The 27832-nt window shown below is 38.3% G+C and overlaps 1 protein-coding gene across 1 annotated transcript in view; it reads left to right on the top strand.

Moving 5' to 3' along the window:
- The first annotated feature begins 2105 nt into the window (after positions 1-2105).
- The window catches only part of LOC139138377 (asparagine synthetase domain-containing protein 1-like), a 28998-nt gene continuing 3271 nt past the window's right edge, over positions 2106-27832 (top strand). The window contains exons 1-10 of the mRNA XM_070706739.1: positions 2106-2348; positions 3235-3450; positions 4537-4659; positions 5071-5205; positions 21760-23102; positions 23619-23717; positions 24615-24711; positions 24877-24911; positions 25952-26117; positions 27511-27578. Of these exons, the coding sequence (XP_070562840.1) occupies positions 2283-2348; positions 3235-3450; positions 4537-4659; positions 5071-5205; positions 21760-23102; positions 23619-23717; positions 24615-24711; positions 24877-24911; positions 25952-26117; positions 27511-27578 (2348 nt within the window). The 5' untranslated portion in view covers positions 2106-2282. The remainder of the gene's footprint in view (positions 2349-3234; positions 3451-4536; positions 4660-5070; positions 5206-21759; positions 23103-23618; positions 23718-24614; positions 24712-24876; positions 24912-25951; positions 26118-27510; positions 27579-27832) is intronic.

Below are 27832 nucleotides of genomic sequence, written 5' to 3'. Positions count from 1 at the left end.
ATTTGTAGAAAAGGACAAATTATGCGCTGCAAAATTCAATACAGCCTCACTGTACACATGGAGGTAAGCTACCTCCATGCTATACACATGCGCTGCAAAATTCAATACAGCGATATTGATGATGATGATGATGATGATTAAATATTTAAAAATGGAGAAAAATAAAAATATATTGGACTCTGTAAATTTGTTGTTGTTGTTTATTATTGTTGTTGTTGTTGTTGATAGTATTTGCAGAAAAGAACAAAGTATGCGCTGCGAAATTCAATACAGCTTTACTATACTATGCGCTGCAAAATTCAATACAGCCTAACTATGTATACATATCCCCACATGTGCGTTGCAGCCTAACTATACTATGCGTTGCAAATTCAATACAGCCTAACTATACATGTGCGTTGTAGCCTAACTATACATGTGCGTTGCAATTCAATAGGCTGTATTGAATTTGCAACGCACAGTATAGTTAGGCTACAACGCACATGTATAGTTAGGCTGTATTGAATTTGCAACGCATAGTATAGTTAGGCTGCAACGCACATGTATAGTTAGGCTGTATTGAATTTTGCAGCGCATGTGTATAGTATACTATAAAGGCTGTATTGATTTTTGCAGTGCATGTGTATAGTTTGGCTGTATTGAATTTGCAACCCACACTTTGTTCTTTTCATCAAATACTATCACAGTCGCTCGAGAGCTATTCAGCTCTGGGACTATTCGCCCATAGACGAGTATACAGAAGCGAGAAATACCCCAAGTCAGGAAACAGAATGGCTATAAAAACCGCGCCATGTAACATTCCGTGTCCGATTTCACTGTGAAAATTAGCAAGTTCATCTATCATGCAACCGTCGATCGTTCCCTATCATTCTAAAAGTTCATACCTGATACTTTATCTGATTCAAAAACGCTTGTTTCGTGTGATTTTCGGCCGAATTCGACGGACACCTCGCCAAAACCTGGGGGTGAGCAACATTCCGGTCACCTCTTGGGTACCTCCACTTTACTGACGTTGGCGCCGCCTACCCATGAGGGATGACTGGAATGTTGCTCACGCTTATGTTTTGGCCAGGTGTCTCTCGAACTCGGCCGAAAATCACAGGAAATGAGCATTTTGTAAGCAGATGAAGTATCAGGTATGAATTTTCGTGTGATTTTCGGCCCAGTTCAGAAGACACGTCGCTAAAACATAAGGCATGAACAACCTTCCAGTCACCCCTCATGGGTACGCTGCGCTAACGTCAGTAAAGTGGAGGTGCCCAACGTCCACTGTAAGGTGACCGGAATGTTGCTCACGCTTATGTTTAACAACGTGTCCGTCGAATTCGGCCGAAAATCACACGAAACGAGCGTTTGTGAAGCAAATCAAGTACCAGGTATGAATTTTTAGAATGATAGGGAACGATCGACGGTTACATGATAGATGAACTTGCTACTTTTCACGGTAAAATCGAACGTCGAAGATGACATGGTGGCACAATCCCTATACGAAATAGCCATTTCATTTCCTGACTTGGGGTATTTCTCGCTTCTGTATACTCGTCTATGGGCGAATAGTCCCAGAGCTGAATAGCTCTCGAGCGACTGTGATACTATCAACAACAACAACAATAACAACAACAACAACTTTACTGACTTCGATTATATTTTTATTTTCCTTCATTTTTAATGTTTAATCATCATCATCGTCACCATCTGATCATCATCATCGGAGCCTGAATTCCCTATGCTCCAAGACGAACGTCATCGCCGGCAACAAGAGTAGCCGAGCAGCGGATGCAGAGATTGAGACATGGGCGGTGCGCCGGCTTATTCTGACGTGTTGTCTGTGTAGCACCGGCCGCGGCCCGTAGATTGGCCTGCGCCAATGGGCTACAATTATTGCAGCTGAGACTCAGTGAGAGAGCGTGGTGAGAGAGCGTGAGGTGTTGGTGTAGCCATTGGGGACGTGCTTGGAGTTAGCGTGTAGTATACACAGCTCCTTCTCTCTTCTATACCACACTGTCTGGTTCCCTGCCCTCTTTCCTTTCAACCTTTTAGTTAGTATAGCGCAGCCAGCGGTAGAAAGAAGCAGGGAACCAGAGCTGAATACCCTATGAGCAAACATAGAGCAAACAAACTAACATAAAGATGGCTGCGTCCTTTATAAGACCGTGCACCTCGCCACCTATCGCTTCGGCCCAGTTTACTACCCACGAACTAAGGCTGTAATCTTGACATCAACTACAGTCCAAAAAGCTCATTCTCAACAAGGTGCATCATTTCAAGAGAATGGTCTCAATATGTGCGGAATACGTTGTGTCATCTGTGTAAAAAATGACGTTGATACCAATGCCGTGGTCTTCCAGGTAAGACTTTCAATTGACAATTACATGTACATCATACATGTAAAGCACGGATTGCTTCAGTTCCGTAAACGTGGCATTCTCCCACCTTCCAAAATCACCGGAGAAAGTTGTGAGCTGCGGAACTGCTGCAATTGGAAGTTAGTACGAGTCTGTCTCATGATCTAGCTCTGCTTACGTGATGCTGTGTGTCCCCGCCCCCCCCCACTGCCTAGCTGTGATATCGCAGCGGTACCTGTGGCGTGTATCGAACGCGATCGGGTCATTGGGGTCATCGCCACAGTCCCGCTGCGAGCCAACGCATAGGCTTCGTTGGCAGTTTACTACGCAAAATAATAAAATAGATAAAGCATGCAGTAAATAAAATTATACCTACTGTATCACTGACTATCTGAGACTCATCTTCTACTCCTGCTAACGAGCCCGACTGTGACAACATGTATTTTCGACCGTTTTTCGATGAGTCGTCGATGGTTCCTGCTTGAATTTGAACTTTTGACCTCCAACGTATTCAGTGCGTTGTACGTGCGATCGAGCAAACATCTTGTACATCTCGCGTGATCTCGGCGTCACCATATCTGCGTTCTCCCCAGCACGCTGAGCATGCCAGACGTCAACAAACGTACTCGGAAGGGCAAAACGTTTGAACAAAAATTAGCACTTTTATGTGGCTATAACATCACTAATCATGTTTGTTTCTTCGTAAAACAAAATTTCGCAACAAATATGAGCCTCCAACATGGAATTTTCCAAATAAAAAAATGGTCAAAAGTTACAAATAATGGCCCTTTAAGCAAATTAATGCATCACATCTGATTTGATTCTGTTCATATTGTGTTGTTGCTTCCATCACCTTTTACCTATCATTTTTACATTTTTTACCCCGTAGACACGTCATGAGAAAGTCTGTGAGAATCTTCAACGGAGGGGACCTGATCACTCTGGAGAGCTGGACAGAACTGTGGTCACCGATGATGGCACATTGTGTGAGCTGAACTTCTCTGGCCATGTCCTTCATTTGAGAGGTTCCTTAACACCGCAGCCTCTTCATGATGATTCTGGTAACATCCTATTGTGGAATGGGGAAATCTTTGGAGGAATTGAGGTGAGCTTAAGGTAGTATGCAAATCAAAACTTAAAAGATGTACACCTTTGCACAAGCTCTTCTCAATGAAACTATAAACTATTCTGTTTCATCATCAAGAATAAAATCAGAGGTCACCAAGCAAAATTTTACAAGAGAAACAATGACCTAAAATTTACAGACATGAAAGTCAAAATAGCCTCTATCCATATATGAATTTTATAGGGACTACATAGAGTACATCTATAATTTTCAATTATCACAAAAATGAGATAGTGAATAACTTCATTTACTTCACAAGCTTTCAAATGACACCATACAAGCAGCACATCTGCGAAGTATTGTAGAAATTCTATCCAAATGTCTACTGGAAATGTCATTTCTTAAATTTGTGAACACACTGGTCTTAATTTGATGATCAAAGTATGACATAATAGTATTTATTTATGCAAAGAATATAAATTAGATTATAATGATGCATTATTGAAGGTGGATATTCATGTTTCTCAGATCATGCATTGTGTGATGTGGGCTTGAACATCCATCTGTAACATTACTTCACACAGTCTTGCTAAATGTAACTGTCAGAAAACATCCATTGAAACCGGATACGTTAGGGGCCGTGGATAATTTAAACATGCGCATGGTAAACGAAACTAAGTGCGTTTGTCCTCAACCCCCCTCCCCCTCCCCTAAACGAAAGTTTGGAAGTGCGAAAATCCAACAAAACCTCATTCTGTATGTGCCCGCATGCCCCCTCTAAAATCAATCTCTGTTCAGTGCCAACTCAACAATGACACAACCAATAGAATGAATGAAACAGTGTATCCAAAATGATTATTACGATATTTACTCGTGCACTGATTCGCATGTATGTCAAAAGAATGCTGGTGTTACGCCGGTGCCGTACTGGCCTGGTACAGGCCAAACAATGTAGCACAATATTTGTGATACAGAAAAACGTGTATCGAGATGTTGCAATTGGAAAACTTGTAGTGCGATTTTTGCACACGGTAATCGAAATACAGCCAAAGTCCTTACCCCTGAACACAGTTGCGTTTACCGTGTGCGTGTTTTAATTATCCACGGCCCCTTATATGTTTCTAGGTGCCAGAAGATGTAAATGATGGCCTTGTTCTCCTTCGATGTCTGAATCAAAATTGCAATGAAAAACATGTACTTGAAACAATGGCTGCAATCGAAGGACCTTGGAGCTTTATCTATTGGCAGGTGAGTTTGTTCAGATGAACAAAGCAAAAGGAACTTGTGGTGAAATATACTTACTCAGGTTTACTTAGGTGGGTTACTGGATGCAGGCAATATGGTTTGTGATGTAAAATGAATGTTTTCATATTTAGATAAGGCAAGTTTGCATTTTTTGTGTGCCTTCATTTTTTTTAACTTAAAGCCATTTTTTGCAATCCCACTGATTAATTTGTTGTGGCTGATAAGGAGACAACTGGTGCCTGCTGCTGTCTTGGTGCTTCTGTTGTGTAGACGTTTGCTGAGCAGCCAAAGTCTGAGAAGCCATTGTCAAGCAACATTATTGATGCACTCTATGTGTACATAGATGTTGTTCGTGCATCTTTGCATAAGACTTCCGAATACTAAAACAACAAATTGTATGTTTCGTCAAACCAGGAATGTACAAAGAAGTTGTGGTTTGGGAGGGATTTCTTTGGACGTAGAAGCCTTGTATGGCATTTTCCAACCACGGGGGATGAGTTCTTCTGTCTTGCTTCAGTTGCTTGCAGATCAGATGCAGACAGTACAAAGGTATGTTATACAGCAATTATCTTCTGTCCATACTGATTCAAGTATCCTTACCACTAAACAATCTGCATTAAAGTCCGATGTAGGGATTGGCTCAGTTGATTTCTGTATGGTTTGTCCTCTTGTATTCCTTTTGGAATGATACCTACCTGCATTCCTACAGAAAGCAAATATGGAGATAATTTTATTATGACCAGAGGTGTTTTTCAGTGTGAATATACTATGCTTATGTATTGTGAACATAATTAAGCATTAACCCCTGTGCAGGCAGGCGTACATGAAATTTGGGTGCAATGTGTGACATATAGCATGAGCTGCTAGATGAGGACTGTATAGAGCAAAGTGTACCCAAATGGAGTGTAGACACACCTACGAAGGGGGTTATTGCTCTCAACAATAGTGTTTAGTGGCAAGAAAGTTGTTTCCTCTGTAGTTTTAGCATAGAAAAACGGAGGAAGTAGAATCAAATTTAGAATGATGGCCATCGAACGGAAATTCAGCGCCCGGAATCGATAGGGAGGCCCGATCCCTCTAATGTGCACTCATTGTACTACATGTCATTTTTGATCGGTAAATAGGCTGCAAAAAACACGAATAAAATAAAAACGACTTGCATTTTTGAAATGCGTGGAGAAAATTGTGTAGGTAAATTGTCTGTTCCGTAATAAAAGTCAAGTTAAACGTCGAATTTTGACAGGTGAAAACGTGAGTTGATCCATTTGAGCGCGCGTTCGACAGTGTTTACTGCGCGTCGCGCTGTTCATTGAAATTATGCTGATCAGCAGCGTCATAAGTTTTTCCGTTCAATTTAGTATGTTCTCTTTGATTTGAGGTCGCATTCTCATTTTTCGGCCTATAGCCAATCAAAACAGTTCTTATGAAAGTACACGAGATGTACTATAAAACTGAGTGATGTGCATGCGCGAACGGGCCGATCGTCTGCAATTGCACGGCGCCCGAAATCGTGAAGTTGTCAAGCCATCTTATTTTAACGTCGACCGAAAAACTACGCTTGCAGCTAGTATAATTTAAAACTACACCTTCTTGTAAGTGTTGACCTGAAGTTTTGAGTCTGTTAGAGCGAAAATGTACGCGCGAGTGCCAGTTGAAGTTGACCGTGGAGATGGTTGTAAGCGGCTCGAGCGGTTTACTGTGAGCGTTGACCCGAGCTTGTTGCTAATGAAGCGTGGGTTCAGTGATGACAGTTGTCGGTAAGTCCACGTTTAATTATGGACGTTTCAGATGCATTTGCGGTCGATTTTGAGGTCACGGATTATCGAAATTGCCTTTCGTTTCCTTAACATTTCCAGATAATTGTGATTCAAAGAGTATTTTGATGTTTACGGAGCGGATCGATCAAGTGTGCGAGACGCCATTACGTTGTGACCTCAATCAGTGCTGCGTGTCAAACGGTGTGTCACTATCGTGGGATTCTAGCATTGGTTTGAGTTTGACTCACGAGAAACTGCATAGTTAAAATTGAAGCTATATAAGTGCCATTTCATCCACATTGAAAACTGTCTTTTAAATATTAGGCCAGCGATTTGCGAATTGAGATCGTAATATTCACATACATGTAAACTATGACGTTGGTGGCGCTTGACACTAGACTTTCAAATTTTCTCTTGGTGAAAATGTTAAGATATTCTATTTAATAACTGCAATATTTGTGTAATCGGGACATAAAATCTGCACATTTGTATCGTATTTTGTAACATGGAAGACTTTACTGACATCATTATATAAATTGCTCCTTTTGGCAACCTTTTCGAGCTTTTCAGACTGATTGTTTTTCCAATGACAAAATTAAAAAAAACTTGTTTACGTATTCTCAATGGAAAATGATTTGTAACTTTTTTCGAATGAAAATTTATGTAACAGTGTTGTGCATATCAGCATAATGTCACTGGTTTAGTTTTTAACATCTTTATCAAATACATTGGGGAATGATGGAAAAAATGCTAGAGGACAGTAACAATTGAAACTAGTCACGCTTATCTGATTATGCACAAACAAAAATGTGTGCTTCCTGTTATATCAACGAAATATTCATGTAGGTTGGTAAGGTTGGTAAAGGTGTTATAATTGTCAGTGAGAATGTGTGAGTGTGATGTAACCTGATCTAATATAATACAGCAAAAATTAAATAAAATGAGAATTTTTGAAAGCGGAAAGGCGTTTTAAGGTCAACAGGTTGGAAGTAGTGTCACTCAAAATTGTAGAAATACCGTTTTATTTTTACTCAGCCTTCAAATATTTGTGATGGAGGTAAATGCAAAATATTCATAATAAGTTTAAGTGTACAATAAAGTCATTTTTCCTATTTTATTGCAGCTTAGTCGACATGAATCAAACAGCTTCCCAACAGTCTTTGTCAAATGAAGAATTTCTTGATTTGCATTATACCAGCATGCAGTTTGATAAAGCTGATCAGAAAGTGGAATGTGTCGAGGAAGGGATATCAACCTCCAAAGCCAGTTATATGTTACTCTTATGGCTGAAACAGTTCACACCAGTTGATGTCGATGGACGTACTTCAAAGCAAATGCAGACAAAAGCAAGCAATGTTCAATGTAAATATGAAAAGTTGGTCCAGTCATACAACAAAAGTAGGTCACATCGAAGTTCTGAACTTATACTGCAGTCTATCCGGCAATTCTTAAAGAGACCATTTGAATGGTCGCGTCGTCAGAGTATACCTATGCAGAATACAGAGAAGACTGTTCAAGAGTTTCCTTTGAATTCAGACATTCAACCACCTAGTTATGCAGAGGCTATGAGTACGCCTACTGTGCTATATCAGCCATTCCTGCAACTGCCAACTTACAATGAAACTTTCTGTGGTACAGTGTCCGCGGACTTGCCACCAGCTGCACTTCCTGAAACCATGAAAATACCTCTTTCAAACACACCTACTCAACCTTCATCAACAAAGTGGTCCCTTGAGGGTAGTATATCAACACATCAAATATTGCGCAGTGGGCTTCCAGTCAACAAATCCCCATCAAAAACGCAACTGAAAGAAGACAAGCAAGCAGCAGAGAAGAGAGCTAGGTTAGCAAAGCAGAAACTTAAGTCTGTGACCAGTGAGAAAGAAAAACTAACAAGTCTTGTTGGAGTGAGGGTAAGAAGTATAATGCGAGAAAAAGAGGAGTTGTTAAAAACAGCAAAACAAGTAACACTCAAAGCAATATCAGCAGCAACAAAAGACGCACAAAGGGAAAAAAAGTATACTTCAGCAAAAGTTGGAAGCAAAAACAAAAGAGGCTGATTCCTGGAAAGAGGCAGTAAATGAAATGATGGATGTTGCAAACACAAATGAAATGAAAGTAAAGAAAGCTGCAAAGAGCATGGTTACCCTTGGAACTTTGAAGAAGCAAAATGAAAATCTGAAGAAAAAACTGCAAAGACGAGAGAAGAGCATTGATAATTTGAAAGGCAGAATAAAGAGTGCAGAAGAACAAATGGATGAGCTTGAAGACCGAGAAAACTGCAGCAATTGTCTTCTTTGAGGGAATTGTCGATGAACTAGAGAAAGAACTAGGTAAGAGAGAAGACAAAGAAAAGCTCTTGAAACAGAAGATCTCAGCATTGGAAAACCTAGAGACTCAAGACGGTGGAATGTACAAACCGGAAGTGCGTCTGACATACTACCATCTACTAACATTAGGAGTTTCATCAAATATAATTGAACCTGTTGTGAGATCTGTTCTGAAAAATCTTACCAGCATTAATACAGAAGAACTTGCTTTGCCAAAAAGAACCACTGCCCAGAGGATGAAAATTGAAGCAGGACACTTGGCAACAATAAAAGGACTAATCAACTGGTCAAAGACAGCTGATAAACACATCGCATACCAAAGTGACCACACAACTAAGGGCCAACTACACTGGTTGTCACATAAAGTCATCCTCAGTCCAAGTGCTAGTGAAACAAAGAACAGGGTATTTTCACTTTCAATGACTCCTGTTTGTAATGAAACAGCTGAAGAGACAGTAGCGAACTTGGCAAAGCATTTGTCGGACTTGCATGCCGTAGCCCAGGATGTAGGAGTTGATGCAGAGTTTGTGCACTTTGGCCAGATCAAATCACATATGAAAGATCGTGCAAATGTTGAAACCAAAGTAACAAGACTATTAACAGAGAGGAAGAAGAAAGACTTAGAAGACTTTGACCCAAATTGGGTAAATTTGTCAGCTGCAGAGAAAGGAAAACGAAGTAAGATCTTTGCTTTTACGTGTGCTGCTCATAAGTGTCAAAACGTTGCTTCAGCCATGAGCAAGTCGGCAGTGAACTTTCTCAATTACACACAGCAAGCAAACAGAAGAGGTATGGTTGGTGCACAGGCCCATATATATGCCACAGACAAGCTACTGTGTACAGAGAGTAGGAAGGAGTACGCCCAGGGAAAAGAATTTAGGGGTTTTTCTTTAGCCCATGATGAGCTCAGTGAAGATGGACAAAAACTGTTCCAACCAATAGTTGGCAATAGATTTCTTGCATTTTTCATAATGCAATACCATGTTATATTGGAAAAGACATGATACAGCTGTATCTGACAGATAAACGAGAGCAGAAGGGTGCCTTAAATAGACTTGAAACAGCTGTTCACAATGGATACTTCGATGAAAATGTAATGGCAGAAAGAGCGAGCCTATGGTATATTGTACTATGAGGTCTGTTTACCCCTCATGAATATGGCCCTCAAGGTGAACAACCCACTTGAAATGATACATACTACTGTTACGTGCAGAGAAAACGAACAAAAGGGTGAACTCAGCAGTTTCCGTTTAAACAAAATTTATTACGAAAACAAAACTAATTGCTAAGTCAGGGACAGAGTACAAGCTTTAAAAGTGTACAGACTACTTATCTCAGCTGGGACGGCAAAGCTCCAGTCTCAGAGTTGTAACAGTCAGTCGGATGAATGAACAGTCCTTTGGCTTGCAGGCTTGAAGCTGCACAAAGTCCACAGTATAAATCCAGCGTTGACAGTGAAGGTCTTGGAAAGTCTTGAGAATGACTACTGCTGGAGTTTAGTAACACACAAGAGACACGATCCCCAAAAGTCTGACTGGAAGCTGTGCACGTCCCTTTTATAAAGGCATATAAGAACAATCTAGAACTTTTATTGACATGCTAATTACTGTTCTAAAATTATCTCCCTTACACAACTAATCAACTTTCCAGAACATTCCAAACATGACTAATGAATTCAAGGTTGTGAGGTCATCAAGGGCAGTGACCTTGAGAATGTTCTAGACTAATTGAACTCAGGTCATGATGAGTGTGGGGGGAATGACCTACATAACACACCCCCTCTTCAAAAAAAGAAAATTTTTCAAAGAAAAATCTTTCTTTTACAAATGTAATCTTGAAAAGGATTTAAGTACTCAAAATTGTCTTTACTCTAAAGTAAAATTTCTTGAAAGTGAACAACAATAAACTCTAAATACGAGAGAGACAGTCTGCAATTAAATTGTCTCTGGCTTTGATATGTCTAATGTCAAGATTAAACTCCTGTAACATTAAACTCCATCTTAGCAATCTCTGATTTTTGCCTTTAAATTTCTGCAGAAAAACAAGAGGGTTGTGATCAATATAAACCACTATTGGCTGATTTGAAGAAGTAACATAAACTTCAAAATGCTGTAAAGCTAATATCAAAGATAAACACTCTTTTTCAATTGTAGAGTAGTTTCTCTGGGATTTGTTAAATTTGCGTGAAAAATAGCAAACAGGATGATCTATACCATGACTATCCTCTTGCAATAAAACAGCACCAGCAGCCGTATCACTAGCGTCCACAGCTAATTTGAATGGCAAAGTGAAATCTGGTGCAGACAACACTGGAGCACTTTGCAGTATGGCTTTAAGTGTATCAAATGCCTGTTGGCATTGCTCTGACCAAACGAACTTTACTTTCTTTTTAAGTAAGTTAGTCAAAGGCTCAGTAATTGTGGAGAAATTTGGACAGAATTTTCTGTAGTAACCAGCCATACCGAGAAAGCGCATCAGTTGTCGTTTGCAGTTTGGTATTGGAAAACTTGAAATGGCACTGAATTTGGCATAAAGTATGGATTGCAAAGTCCGGTTATTTGTATTGAGTTCTATAAAGTCATTGTTCGGCAAATACATGGCTTCCTCTTGGAGATATTCCGCTTTCGCAGGATTCAGTCTGTCTGGATGTTGTTCCACTGGATTACTGTCGCAGACATCTTCGTTATGATAGATGATGTTTGTCCTTGTTGGAACATCTTGAAACAGGTGTTTATATTCATGGAGCAGTTCTTTCACCTGTTGTTGTTGTTCTGGCTGGAGGTGTGCCAACTTTGTAGACTCCAGCTTCTCCAGGATTTCTGAGTCTGAAGCTTGACCGAGCCCAGCTTTGAGTTTAGAGTATTTTCACTCAAGTCAGTTTCAGTATCACTATCTTCATAATGGCCAGAACTGACTGTACTGACAGGCTTTGTTTAGTAGGATTATCCCTATCCAAATATGGCTTAAGCATATTTATGTGACATAGCTGTTTTTGTTTTCGCCTGTCAGGTGTTATTATGATGTAATTTAAATCACTCAATTTCTTATCAATTAGGTATGGCCCAAAGTAACGAGCATGGAGTGGTTTGCCAGGAATTGGAAGTAGAACAAGAACTTTTTGACCTGGTTCAAACTTCCGTTTTGAGGTGCTTTTATCATATTTGGTTTTCATTGACTGCTGAGATGACTCAAGATTTTCTCTGGCTAATTCACATGCTTTAGAGAGTTTCGTACGAAAATCTGACACATATTGCAAAATATTCAGACAATCATCATCGTCTGATAGGAATTTCTCTTTAACGAGCTTAAGTGGGCCACGGACTGTATGTCCAAATACAAGCTCAAATGGGCTAAAACCAAGAGACTCCTGAATTGACTCTCTAACAGCAAAGAGCAAAAAATAAATTCCTTCATCCCACTGCTTCTCTGTGTCAAAACAGTAGGTCCTAATCATGTTTTTCAAAGTTTGATGAAATCTCTCAAGAGCACCCTGACTTTCTGGATGATAGGCGGATGACCTATACTGTTTAATGCCTAGCTGATCCATTACTTGTTGAAAAATACCAGACATAAAGTTGGAGCCTTGATCGGACTGGACACATTTAGGGAGGCCAAATAAAGTGAAAAATTTGACTAAAGCTTTCACTATAGTCTTTGTCTTTATATTTCTCAGTGGTATGGCTTCTGGGAACCGAGTTGATGTACACATTATTGTCAGCATGTACTCATTTCCTGATCTTGTTTTTGGTAGGGGCCCAACACAGTCTATTAGTATCCTACTAAATGGTTCTTGAAATGCAGGAATTGGCTGTAAAGGGGCCTTTGGAATGGTCTGATTTGGCTTTCCTACCATTGACATGTGTGACAAGTTTTACAGAAATGTGCTACATCCTGCCTGAGATTAGGCCAATAAAAGTGACTGAGAATTTTATGATAAGTTTTCCTGACTCCTAAGTGACCAGCCCAGGGAGTTTCATGGGCCAGGCGCAATATTCAGCACGGTAGGGCTTTGGAACCACAATTTGATGTTTATAGCCCAATCGTCATCAACCAAAACATCTGGAGGTCTCCATTTACGCATGAGAATACCAGATTTTGTATAATAGGAAACAGAGCTATCTGAAGTTTTACCTTCATCATCTACCCTGTCAAACAAAGACAAAATATCTGAGTCTTTGTGTTGTTCTGCAATGAGATTTGATCTAGAAAATGTCTGACTTTGGTCAGCAGAAGTTTTACTGGAAGTTTCAAATCCACGAGGGATAACGGAATGATCCGTGTCAAACACCTGACTGAGAAAGGTGTCATTTAAGTCAACATCTGTGACATTATTCTTGAGAGTATTTTGATTCTCGGAAGTTTTCTTTGACATGGCTCGAGTAATTGCACACGAAGGAAATAAATCGGGTATCTCTTGTTCAATTGGCTCTGGATCCTGATCTAAACTAGGATTATCAGTCACAAGTGGATTAGTAATGACCTTGTCCCCAGCAAGGTCGTTTCCAAGAAGAAGGTGAATCCCTTCAAAAGGCAAAAAAGGCCTAATACCTAAAGCCACAGGTCCAGAAAACAAAGTCCGAAGACAAATAGACATTATGGAGAGGAACAGGAATAAAGTCATTGCAATCTACACCCTTAATAAGAACTTTAGAACCTGAAAATGACTTTTCAGAAAACGGCAGGGTATCTGCCAACAAAAGAGACTGGGAAGCCCCGGTATCTCTTAAAATTTTGACAGGGGTAGCGGAAGAAAAATCACTAGAAAGTGATATAAAACCATCATGAATAAATGGTTCGAAAATACCCATAATGCTATCTTGAGAAGAATTGACCTTGACCTCATTAATTGGGGATGAGAGGGGTTTAACCTCAGAAAATGTGTTGCACACATTATTAGACTCTAATTGAGTTGATGAAGAAATAAAGCCGGTGGGCTTAGATCCACTTTGACTACTTTGACCTTCACGTTTTCTTTTCAATTTGAAACAATCTGACATTAAATGGCCGTCTTTCTTACAATAATTACAAGAAAGTGTACCAAACTGTTTGTCAGAAGGAGATTGAGACTTGGGATCTGATGATGTGGAAGTGTTACTTGAATTGTGTGAACTGCTGTCATTTGATTTCCTACTCTCCTTTGAGAAATTCTTGGATGAAAAGGAGGAGTTAAATTTACCTGCATTGTTTCTGTATGAAAAGGACTGGGATGGTTTGCTGAGAAATGAAGATTTGTGGGTCAATGAATAATCATCGGCCAAACGTGCAGCAACCTCTAATGTATCTGCCTTTTGTTCATTGATAAATGTCTTGATGTCACTCCGAATGCACCTTTTAAATTCCTCATCAAAACAAGGTTGTCGTAATTTGTCATAATTCTGACTGACCTTTTCCGAAGAACACCAACGATCAAACAGTTGTTCTTTTGTTCGAGCAAATTCAACATAAGTTTGATCCTTCACCTTCTCACAATCCCTAAATTTCTGACGATAAGCTTCAGGCACCAACTCATAGCCCTTGAGAATTAATTCCTTCACAGAATCATAATTTGAAGCCTGCTCTACTGACAACTGAATGTAAATTTCTCTGGCTTTACCCACCAAAGCACTCTGCAAAAGCATAGACCAGGACTCCTTAGGCCAGTTCAGACTCTGAGCAATTTTCTCAAAATGAAGGAAATATTTATCAACATCCTTTTCTTGGAAAGGGGGAACCAACCTGAAATGCTTAGTGATGTCAAACTTGTCTGAAGGGAAGAATTTTCCTGACTGTCCAAGCTCTAAACGTTTTATTTCTAACTGCAGTCGGTGTTCTGCTAATTCTCTTTCCTTTTCTTTTTCCTCTCTTTCTTTCTCCCTTTGTCTTTCTTCCATTTGCAATCTTTTTCTTTCATTTCCAATTCCCTCTCTTTCTGTCTTTCTTCCATTTCTAACTGCATTTGTATTTTTTCTTTTCTAATGCCTGTCTCTCCTTTTCCATTTGTAATTCTTTTTCTTTCATTTGTAATTCTTTTTCTTTTTCTAATGCCAATTTTTTTAGCTCGAAATCTGCCTGTATTTCTAATTCCATTTTTTGAGTTCGAAGGAAGACTCAGGCTCATAATCTTTTAAGGCAGACTCCTCAAAATGGCCAGAATTAACTAAATGTTTTGCAATCTTGAACTGTATTTCTCGCTTGCGCATAGATCTTTTGACATCTACTTTAAGGAAATTGGCCAGTGCTATGAGGTTGTCTTTTCTGAGGGAATTAAATGTGTCCTGATCAAGGTCATCCATAAATTCGTCTGGCTTGAATTCCGCCATGATTGAATTTCGCTGAGTTCACAGTATACAGTAGTTTTGAAAAGGTAGGCAAAATGTTGTCAAACGGCTCAAAATATTCGTATCCCGGACGAGCCCCCAATTTGTTACGTGCAGAGAAAACGAACAAAAGGGTGAACTCAGCAGTTTCCGTTTAAACAAAATTTATTACGAAAACAAAACTAATTGCTAAGTCAGGGACAGAGTACAAGCTTTAAAAGTGTACAGACTACTTATCTCAGCTGGGACGGCAAAGCTCCAGTCTCAGAGTTGTAACAGTCAGTCGGATGAATGAACAGTCCTTTGGCTTGCAGGCTTGAAGCTGCACAAAGTCCACAGTATAAATCCAGCGTTGACAGTGAAGGTCTTGGAAAGTCTTGAGAATGACTACTGCTGGAGTTTAGTAACACACAAGAGACACGATCCCAAAAGTCTGACTGGAAGCTGTGCACGTCCTTTTATAAAGGCATATAAGAACAATCTAGAACTTTTATTGACATGCTAATTACTGTTCTAAAATTATCTCCCTTACACAACTAATCAACTTTCCAGAACATTCCAAACATGACTAATTGAATTCAAGGTTGTGAGGTCATCAAGGGCAGTGACCTTGAGAATGTTCTAGACTAATTGAACTCAGGTCATGATGAGTGTGGGGGGAATGACCTACATAACACTACCAACACATGTTGATAAGCTAATGGTGTGGGGTGAAAATTCATCGATGCTACTTGATGGATCAGACAGTATATGGCCTAATGTAGAAAGGAGTGAAAAACTCACAAAATACATGGAGGCTGTAAGGCAGCAAGTTGGCACAGACCAGTGTGTTGTTGAGCTTTTGCAAGTGATGTGTAAAGCTGGAGCAGCAAAACTAAAGGACCACGCAAAAGAACATCTAACAGGTGGAGAATATTCAGAGCCTACACCAGAACATGTGACAGCAGCTAACCTAGTTGGAGATGCCACGAATTTGCGTATAGAGCAAGATTTCGGCATGCTTGCACAGCAACAGCACATTGCTCCAGCATCAAACCCATTAACTTTACAGTCTATGGTACGTGCCAAACAAGATCATCCAGCGCTATGGCTTCAGCACCATTCAAAGGAAGAACAGAAGAAGCTTTGTGCAGTGGCACGAAAGGAGTGCTTCAAAATTACGAAGGAATGGGGCACAAAAGAGTCACAGTTGAGAAGGCTGTATGAACAGGAAAGACCGCGTAGAGAAGAACGTAAGAGAAAGCAGGCTGAAGGAGCACAGAGGAAAGCAGAGAGGAAGAGACAAATAATGCAAAAACTGAAAGACGGAGAATTTGTTACTAGCACAAGGAAAGTAACCAAGATGACATCAGCTGCTGTCTCTAACCAGCTACAACTTTGGGCAAGCCTTGGAGACTTGGGCGTTGACGTGGATGCAGTTCACAAAATGCGTGGACGCAGCAAACTCAATTCAGCGGGAAAGAAAAGTCTACTGAAAGACTTGATCCAGACTAATCCAAATGTTCTTCATGAAATAGAGAACTCACTCCCATTGAGCTTGTATGCATCCAGTGAGAGACGTAGTCAGTCTGATAGTGAGTCAAGTTCTTCATCAAATGAAGACTTGCCATTAAGTGTCATTGCCCAGCACGGTAACAATGGTGAAGCGTCCAGCGATTCATTTGATGAAAACCTACCTTTATCTGTGTATACAGTGCATACAGTACAAGGTAACCAGGACAATGAATCCAACCAGTCATCTGATGAGAACTTACCATTGAGTGTGTATGCACAGCGCGATAACTATAATGACAATGAATCCAGTGGGTCATCTGAAGAGGACCTCCAAACAACTTGGTGACTGATTTGATTTGATGAGGTGACTGAATCTAAGCAGGGCAAAATCTCTTGCCCTCGATATTACTTGGCACTGCTTGTTATAGCTGGTGTGAAATAATGTATTAATGTTTCAAAAGTAAAATAGCTGTAACTTTGAATGAATTTCTTATTATTTTTGTTATGTATATCAACTGCAGTTTCTTGTTCTACTCCCTAAACCCTACGGAGACACCCTATATCCAACCTGTCAGTACAACGTATATATGTGCAAATTGCATTGTTCACTATTATAATATAGTTATTAGCCCGCATAAAAATGCTATGTTGACATGCTGAACAATGGGTGTTTCAGTATTGTTTCGGGAGTAGAACAAGAAACTGCAGTTAATATAAAAAACACAAAGTATAATGAAAAAAACATCCAAAGTTACAGCCACCATGGCTTGATTATGAAACTGATAAAACTCAGGCATATTTGATCTATCAATTTGCCATTTATATTAAAAATTAACGTCTATGGAAATTTAAAATATTAATTTTCTTCCACAATTTCTGTGTGTTCTAATTGTGGACTTTATATTATATATCTGCATACATGTACCTTCAATAATTTTGGTACAAAACACACAATATATTGAAACCGTTGAAAACGGCATTGTTAAAAATTGACTTCAAAGTAGTACAAAAAAGTGATGGAAAAAAAAACACTTTTGCCTCTTTTTATCAAATTTTAATGTTCTCTTCTTGAATCTCGGTCAGAATGGATTGCATTGGTATGTTTTACAATATTTGTACGCCTTTGTGCAGAGTAAGTCTCGTTTAACTCTTTTTACAAGCCTGCAGAATCCGTTAACAATAAATTTCTGTCTGCATTGGCCATTGTTGATATCAGGGGTCAAAGGTCATCTGATTACAAAATAGCTTTTTTCGAGTTTTCAGCCAAAAAATATCATTCATATTCACTTGAAGTATTTTTTTATCAATCCTGCTATCATTATATACTCTATGATACCTTTTATTGTACACAGCTAAATTTACAGCAATATTTCATGACAAAGTTGGATAAAATAATTACGAAAACTACAATTTTTCTTGCCAACATTGTAAAATTGTCAATTTTGCTATATTTTGACGCAAAACTCAAAGCTTTAATCAACTTAATATTTGTGGAAATTGTCAATTTCATAGAGAACAAACAATTTGCAGTATATCTTGTGAATATCAACTTTCTGTACAGTAATTTGAGGAATCTACAGTTGTCAAAACTTTGCTTTACCTTCAATTGAATCTGAAATTATATGTAGAAAATTGACATTTTTGAGTTTTTGGACCCAATTTAGTCATCCATTTTCACTTCAAGTGATTATAATCATTTACTATTTTTGTCTATGAACAGTATGCAACATTATATATTCAACAAAAGTAAATTTTGCAGTTTATTTTCCAGAGGAAGCATACCTGAAATATGGATCTTTTGGTAAAATAATGTAATTCTTAGAAGACAAAATTTGCATAAATTTGCATAATGAGGTACAATATGTGAAATAAAGGCAAGGTACAATCTTTTCAACCTAAAACATATCTTTCTTGAAAGTTTCACATTTCTAAGATGGATATTTATAAAATGCTATTTTTCACCCATATTGAGGTTTTCCATAGGTAAAAATAGCAAAAATCACAATTTTTACCCCATTATTTTGACAAATCTAACAGGTATTCATCGTTTATGAGTTTTTGTTCCTGCTCAAAAGTACCAAGACCTACACTTTAGCAAATTCAGCGTTTTGCATGGATTTGTTCAAATTTTATAAGCATTTAAAAACTCCAACTTTTCTATATTTACTTAAATATATCCATATGGGCCTCCCTAGAATCGAGCATTGTTGACGTGAAAAATGCATAGGAGGCATATTCAGCTTTGGCAGTGGAAGCAATGCAAAAAATGACAGCACTGATTTGGCAATGCACAAACCAAATGCCCTAATAAAGAAATTCTAAAAACAACATTCAAAACGTTGAGACCAGTCCTGCAACAATCTCCACATATTTCATCATTTGACTAGTTCTAATGCCAATTTTTTCCTGGTATCTAAGTGTTCTCTGTTTCTACATTAAGCTTCTGTGCTAGTTGACTGGCCTATTTTAGCACATGTGAAACATATTTTTACCACAGATGGCGTGAGCTGTCATCCAATCAGAACATTTATATAATATTAATATAATAAAATTTTTCCTTCTACCCACTAGTGCCCATTCTATCCCTTCCCACCAGGAAAAGTCTGCTAACACCCTCCCCATTACAAAGCTGCCCAGTGCCATCTCCCAACCACATGATTTAACCTTCTTTGGCAAATTCTTGCAAATCACCAAATATGCCTCCTGCTTGCCTACTGGACTTTCCAGTTTTCTTTTCTGAGCAAAAGAATTAAATTTCCTACTTTCTGATGATAGAAATTACCTGTCTTCCCCCTCCCACATCTGCTGATTTGCAAAAGAAAAATGTGTGCTGCTGACAGGAAGCTTGGTTGCGAAGATAATTTTTCATGAACTTCTTTCCTGGCTGCCTGTGTGCCTGCATCAGAATTTTGCCACAGGAAATCATGTTTAAATGTGTGTGATGTGATGAGCCAATCAGAATTTTCCTTATGTACATGTAACAGCAATCACCAGATCATCGCAGAATTTAAACTGCCTATGTCTATTTTTAAAACCCTTTTGGTGTCGTTACAAAAGTCTCTGGTTAAGGTAGGTTGCGGCTAACAGCGATGTTAATCAGGATTTTTCTGAAACTTTCAGCAGATGTCTGGGATGAGATGAAATGTTAAAAAATAAGAAAAAAGGTGGGGGTCCCCATGCAAATTTCCGAGATATGGCGCCCTCTTTGTAGTCCCGCAAAAACATTTAGCTGAAATTGGTTAAAATGTTGTATTATTCGATTAACTAGTGTTATTGAATAATAAAACTGAAATAAAGTAAAAACAATTTGACAGATTTTATACAACACAAGTCCCCGTATTGTAATATATTAGTTTTGTGATCTACTTTTGAAAATATCAGAAAATATAGCAACGTTTCCATGAATAGTGCTTTTATAAAAAGAGCAAAGTTTGGCCAAATTTTGATATTTTCATTACAAATGTCATGATCTGAAATCTACGTTTTCTTTAAACTCTCATACATTAAGCCCAACAATATATAGATTTTGAATCAAACGAAAAAAATGGGGGTCACCGCACAATTTTTTAAGATATGGGCATTTTTAATACAAAAATGCTACACTGAAGCGCCCTCTAGCGACAGATCCCTGTTTAGTTTGATATATTCGAAACTTTTTTTAATAGGTTTAAAGTTTAGTTCACTTAAATACTGCACATAATCCCACATTTGTCACACTTAAAATGGCCTGTTACACAAAGTTTGCTATCTTGGTGTGAACTGTTTTGACAAACCAGATTTGAAAGTCGCACCTCAAAGTAATTGTATGCTATATCGTGACAAAAAGACCACTTCCGGAAAGAGCGCTCGCAGAAAGAACATTTGTATGCATGCACAGATACGATGCTCAGTACGAAAATTAGCATTACCCGCAACCTATGTTAAATAGCTCTTGAAAATTAATGAAAATAATAGGTCAAGTTTTATTAGGTCGCTAACGTTGGGTATTGAATATTAGTGGAATCCTCATCTTCATATGACAAATCTTTAATCCTCCTATCAAACATGATATCATTGATACTCTCTTTGACCGTTGAGAAGGCATTCTTGGCTATACAAATACAAGCTTGACAGTCAATCTCTGTTACGCAATTTTTGTCACGCCCGAAGACTATATCCTTACATGACAAGCAAGCTATATTTTGATTGGCTTGAAGTCATAGATCACTGTGTGATTTCTTAACATAGTCGTGTCAGATGTGGAGACATGAGTAGAGCAAGTAATGATTAAAAAGTAGATACTGAACATTTCTTTCCATCTCATTTTAAAGCCACAATAGCTTCTAATTTTATGCATTATTATCATGATTGTATTTTCAAACCAAAGTTGGTTAGTGTAAATGTGCTAACTGAAGGTCGCATATAGAAGTATCACTGCTCACTGATTTGGACCATGCCTACATGTTTTAACAGGTTAAATTAATCCTCTTTCTACCAGGCTCCATAGACAAACCACAGAAATAAATACAATTTGGGAAAAAGAGGATTAAATTAATAAACGGGTATCGCACTTGTAAAATGGCACCCCCACGGAAAAGTACAAAAAATGCAGTATTTCCTGCACATACATATCATGACCATCCAAGAAACAAGCATGATACCATTTGCTTGAACGCACAACACATGATGGCCAACATTTTGTTGTTGTAATCTTTATTTTCTCTGTCACATGATAGATTTTGAAAATAGCAGGAAATCTAAAATGACTGTTACACACCTTTTCAGTCTTTGATGGGTCTTATTCAAAGAAAACACTTAGAAAACTGAGGAGATTTTAAGATTGGTTTATTATTCATTCGCAGCTATTGTGGCTTTAATCAGAATTACAATGTGAGCACTGTCCATCTAATGTATATTTTACATGGCAAATATGTTTCCCAGTAAGGACAGCACTAGTCTATTTGAACAGTGCAAACATTTCTGTCCACTATTATGGTTGTGGTAGCTTGTCAATGGGAAATTAAATGCACAAATGCTTTACTAGCGTTTTTAATTACCTTTTATAATCTAGTTTTCTCCTGGACTGAGATGTTACTGCCCCAACAAACGGCTCCAAACACTAAACCACCTTCAACAGTAGATGAATAAAGTGTGTACAAAATATTAGGATTTACCTGGAAAGACTTTAAATTATGCAACCTAATTTGATTTATCCAACTTTCCTTCTTTTTGTTTATTTTGCAACAGTGGCAAGAAGTCCCTGCTTGTGGTATCTACAATATTGATGTCAGCTATTGCCAAGGAAAAGGTACATTTCCCAAGGAAATTTCCATGTATCCATGGATTTGGCCATCTGGAGACAATGCAGGTATTATTGATGAGATATCTGCAGAGAGTTTAGAGGATGATGAAGTGGGTGAAATTTTATCTGACAAAACAGCATGTGATACTGTGGAACCAGTTGACAACATGATTGCCAAAGGTCAGAGGTCAGATTTCGTCAAAGATAAGGTGGTCTACACTGAGTGCTGGAAAGGTTCCCTACAGGAGACAAGTTCACACGTCATACCAGAATCAGTGAAATTTGTGAGCATGAAGCTTGGGCTCCTGTCCCCAGTGATACCATTCAATCGGACGATATCAACACAGCAGGGTAATAGGGAACAACATGCAAATGATGCAGCGATGACTTTATCTTCACTGTCAATGGATCAGGGGTCTGGTTTAGTTACAATGGCAACAGAGTCAACATCAAGGAAAACTGATTTATCATCATCATCAAGAAAAGAAGCAATGTCAAAGCTGTCATCATTATCATTTACTTCCCAAGAATCTTTGTCATCAGTAATATCTACGACGTTAATTTCTGACATTTCACAATCTGCTCCTTGCAACTCATCCTCATGTTCATCCAGTTCATCATCATCATCGTCGTCGTCATCGTCATCGTCAACATCATCAATATCAGCATCATCAGCCTCCGCCTCCTCATCGTCTTCAGAATCTTCTGTGTCATCTACATCAGCATCAACATCGTCATCGTCGTCATCTTCATCATCATCATCATCTTCATCATCATCATCATCATCACCACCCTATGCTCCATCCACAGTGAAGGAATCAGACAGCAAACCCTTGCCATCTAGTGCAAAGGAGTATGAGCTCGCTGATTCTCTTCGGACTAAACTCTTGGTCGAAGGTTGTGGAAGTGCACCAATCGAGAGTGAGGTATCATTGTCTGAAGACAAAGTTGTCATATCAGATTACCTGTCCGATGCCAGCCTAGAAACTTTGCAGCTAGCCAGACAGCTTGTCAAGGCGCTGGGAGAATCTGTCAAAAAGCGGGTGTTCAACTTACCTAGGACTTGCATGGAGTCTGGTCAAGGTGAATGTGAAGCTGAAAGACAGACAAGTCATTCAAATGAGAGTGAGACGACCCATCCAGATGAAAGAAATAAGAATGATTTTGGAGAAAAAAATGTGAGCATAACAACCAGGGCAGGAAGTTTGCCAGCGACAAAATCTGCATGTGTGGCTGTGCTATTCAGTGGCGGCTTGGATTCTATTGTCATAGCAGCACTGGCTGATAGGTGAGTGTGTCTCCTTCTCCTTGAAGATGCTGAGAAAATCAAAATGTAAAGTGTCCATGTCGCAAAGAAAATGGCGAAAAAAACACTAGTCTTGTGGACTGGCAATGAATGAGTATAAGGGATAATTTGAACTTTCACAACCATGTTTTGGTACAAACCTGTTCTTTTCGATGTTAGAGTTTGACCTCTGTACAGGCAGATTGAGCTGGGTAAGGTTGTACAGTAGTCTACTGCTGTTGAGATTTACAGTGTACCAAACATTGATTTCAATCCTGTCATGCCAGTAAAAGCAGGAAGATAAAGTAATGATACATTGCCCAAAGCAGTAGAAAACATCAACTGACAATTACTGATGATTCATAATTGTATTGTTCACATTTTGAATAACCATTGTAATCTTTTATCAAGCAAAAATTGTGCCATCATACGTGAAGATTTTGCAAAGCATTTGGGTTGTCACCGTGATGAAGACTAGGAATTTATTACCTGAATTGAATCCATATTTTTTTATTGTAGATATATACCAAGTCAGGAACCCATCGATCTACTCAATGTGGCTTTTCACCAACAAACGAAAGGTGTTGGAAAGAATCAAAAAAAGGGTCAGGCAGAAAAGTAAGTAACTTACTTTACTGGTAAACCTGCTATTGTATAATATATTTCAATGTTCTTCAAAAATTATTTCGAGATGCGTATTTGAGATGGCTTTCATAGTTCAGTAATTTTGGCCATAAGGAGATAACACTCACCAAATGGTGTAAATGAAAGATTTCATAAGATGGACTATAGGGGGCGCCACACTGCTACTTTCGCTGTAGTTTGTCAATGCAGATAATTTCAGCACCTGGATTTATACCTGAGAATCAACTGTGTTGTAAGTTATAAGAAAAGAGGAAAGATATGTGATTGCATGTCTGTTTCTTCGACAGTGAAGAGAATATACTTTCTTCCGATTTACATTTTCACTGCTAGGTCAAAAGAATGTTAGCAGAGTCTATCATTTTCATGGTAGAAGGCAAAGTCAATACAGTCATCATAAAAATACAGTAGTAGGAATTCTATACTTTGGAACAATTTGCTAAAATAGTGTTTCTCAAAGTGTTTTCTTATGGCTTTATTTCAAGCTTCTCTGCCACAGGTTTTCTGGAAATCAGAAACCTGGTGATATAACACATTTCTAGTTGAACAAACAACAAACAATGTAATCACACTGTAGTGTTTTTGAGTACAATTACAGTGGCACTTTAAGAATATGTCATGTATATTTTTTGCTCTGTTTTTGTTAATAGTGGATAAAATACGCCACCTTTCCATTTTAAATTCTTGCCATCACGCTTACAGAAAAGAGGTCCCAATTGGCAGATATGCTTGACATTGACCAATCAGGTTTGCCCTTTCATCTGTGACATGTTGAATTCACCATACTCAATATCGATGGATACTACTAGTCATTTATCTTATACAATTCATTTTTAGTTGTACTTGTAAATTTTCTTTTACTTTTATTGTCAGGAAAGATCCGTATATGGTGCCAGACAGGATCACTGGCAGGAGTGGACTTGTTGAACTACAAGAATTGAACCCTGAAAGACAGTGGAATTTTATAGAGGTATGTATATCTCCAAACACTGGTCAAAGAGTGATGTTGGCGGCAGTGGGGGAAAATGCAAGTACCAAACGACAACAAGAAGTATTGTCTGTGGGCCTTTGTTTTTCATGAAGGAACTGCAGGCAAGATTGAATAATATTTGTCACTTTCTTTTCAATTTTTCAGGTTAACGTCACGTTGGATGAACTCAGGGCAAGGAGGTCAGCACAATTATTAGTTGTAAAAAATTTACACTAAATCAAATTTTTGAAAAAAAGTCATTTCCTTCTTTCAGATTTTCATATTGTATAAAACTGTGGAATTTGTTTTTGGTTAAAAAAATAAGCTTTAGATATATGAGTCTTGAAAGTATCTGTGAGATGGCTACCAGATGTGTGACATATGAACTTGGCAGGATTAGTGTATCTTTCAGTTGCTTGAAGGCCACATATTGACAATTATATCATAGTCTTGTCAATATCAGTGAATTTTGTCTCTCCATTCCAAAGATTATTATTTATAATGTATTTGATTATCCAGTATTGTGGCTCCAGATGTTTCCTGCATCTATAAATTCACTGGCATTGCCAAAACTATAAAATAATAGCAATAATGCACCCCATCTCGGCCCATAATGGACTCAAGCAAACTTTGCACTTCGTAATGTACTCGGCTTTGCCTCGTACATTATGTTGTGCAAAGTTTGCTTTCGTCCATTATGGGCCGGGAGGGAGTAAACTATTACTTAAAATATTTCAATATTGTATTGATCAGTAATTAGCTGGCACTGTGACTTTAGTTTTTCTTCTATAATTGTTCTGTTTGTGTACACTTCTTGTTCTACTCTCAAAATCATGCGGAAATGCCCAGTGTTCAACCTATGAACACAGCCATGCATTATGTATGCCATCCAGTGTTACCATTGACAATTTGTCCAGATTAGATTTCATTTATCAATAATAGCACTGCATATTGTACATAAAGCATTGTGTTTGCACGGCCAGTATTTTGTAAATCAACTCGTTTTTAGGGAGAAGAATGAGAAAATGTACTTGTTTCATGGAACAAAATTATGACAATACCGTAATTATCAAATGTTACAGCCACTGTTCCATTAAATAAGACCATTAGTATTATCTCAAAAGCAATTTTACTTTCAGTTTGCAAAAGCAATCTGTGCTGCATATGGTGAGATTTATAAGATGATCAGATTTATCCCAATAAAATTTTCTGTATTATCGTTGTTATTTTTAATCAACAGACAAGAAAGAATAAGTGACTTGGTATACCCACTGGAGACAGTACTGGATGATAGTATAGGCTGTGCAATTTGGTTTGCTGCAAGGGGTTCTGGGACGCTTATGAATCCACCCCCTGGAGAAAATGTGACAGGGAATTCTGGGATACCGTACACAAGCAGAGCAAAGGTAAGCTGTGATTTCTCTCCAGATTCACAGTACAGAAAAACTTGGCTTAAACGGACAAAGTCGACCATTTTTCATGAATTTTGTTTGATACGAGATACTACTTATATTGTTTGACATGTTGAAAGATACTAAATGAATGGGTGACCGTGCATATATTCGACCCCGGTTTTAGACAAATTAGTGAAACCATCACGAAAATGAATTAATGGTCATGACCATTAATTCATTTTTGCGATGGTTTCATGTATTGTGTCTAAAACAGAGGTCGAATTTACTCATGGTCACCCATTCATTCAGTATCTTTCAACATGTCAAACAATATACATGTAAGTAGTATCTCGTATCAAACAAAATTCATGAAAAATGGCTGACTTTGTCCCTTTAATCTTGTCTTAGTCCATTTACTTTCAGCATAGTACAGCTGAGGTCTGCAGGAACGTATCAAGCACGCAGGAATACAATAGAAATTTGAGCAATGTACTTATGGCTATTGAGTGCTACAGTCTGTCTTGTACATCTATTTGACTAATCCTTTCATCACCATGGTTTGGCCGAAAAGCATTATTGTCAATTGTGAGTGTGGACCTGTTCACAGGGCATTGGGGTGAACAAGTTCAAGTCTTTTGTTTGATGATTTATGCAGATGTCACAGAAAGCACTGGACTTCAACACTACTGTGTCTCTGAATATAGTGCCTTTCTGTTACCAGAAAATCAGACAAATAACTTTGTACGATGATATTAAAGCAGCTGTAGCTGTAACTCTTGAAATTTGTTGACCTGAAAAAGGCTTTCTATTTTCTCTGGTTTTCTTTAAATTCTACAGATTTAAAGGATATAGTCTTTTACCACTGAAAAATTGGACAAGTAAATTTAAATTTTAACCGTTATTTTGATTTCCCGCCATTTTTAAAAATTGGTAATATTACAAAGAAAACATGGCATATGATGTCCCAGTGGAAAGCATTCAGCACTATATGCATTATATTAGACTACTCTGTTCTTTCTGTGAAGATTCCAATGCATATATGCACTGCGTACTGTGTTTTTGCTTTATCTGCATGAGGGCGCCATTTTTTGTTTGGGCAAACATTTATTATTTATCTTGCTCAAAATTGCACATGCAGTCCCAGTGGACAGTTTATTCTACCTGTATAACCACCCCTAAATAAGTACATTCCCATGAACTTGTTATATTTTGGAAGTAAAATCACAAAAAATAATGCTAAAAGATACAGCTATAGGGCCTTTAATACAGAAAATTGTATCAGCAGAGATAGGAAATAGCATGCAGAGGCTCTCATGGATCGAAGGTAAAGCTTGTAGCAAATGAAATCTCTGACCACTTCCACTGTAGCTCTGTTTTTATCTAAACTTTGCCCTGTTTCCCACAGGTTATTCTGGTCGGTATGGGAGCAGACGAACAGCTTGCTGGCTACTCAAGACATCGGTCCAAATTCCAGTAAGTGAAGTCCAGTATCACGCATCACCTTTATGATCAGTGTGGCCGTAAACACTCAATAAATATTGAAATATTAAAGCTTTATTTCAAATTATCAAAAGTTTCTGTTAACCAGTCCAGTACTGCTACATATAATGTGAATTTCTTTGGCAACAAAGATCACTGTTGAGCATCATAAATATCAGTGCAGTGGCACACCACATATGACTCAGAGGGCGCACTTTATTTTGACCAAGTATCAAAATGATGGTATA

The sequence above is a fragment of the Ptychodera flava genome, chromosome 8, assembly GCF_041260155.1.
Source record: "Ptychodera flava strain L36383 chromosome 8, AS_Pfla_20210202, whole genome shotgun sequence".
NCBI lineage: Eukaryota > Metazoa > Hemichordata > Enteropneusta > Ptychoderidae > Ptychodera > Ptychodera flava.
The sequence above is the reverse complement of the archived record's forward strand: the minus strand, read 5'-3'. Positions and strand labels throughout refer to the sequence as shown.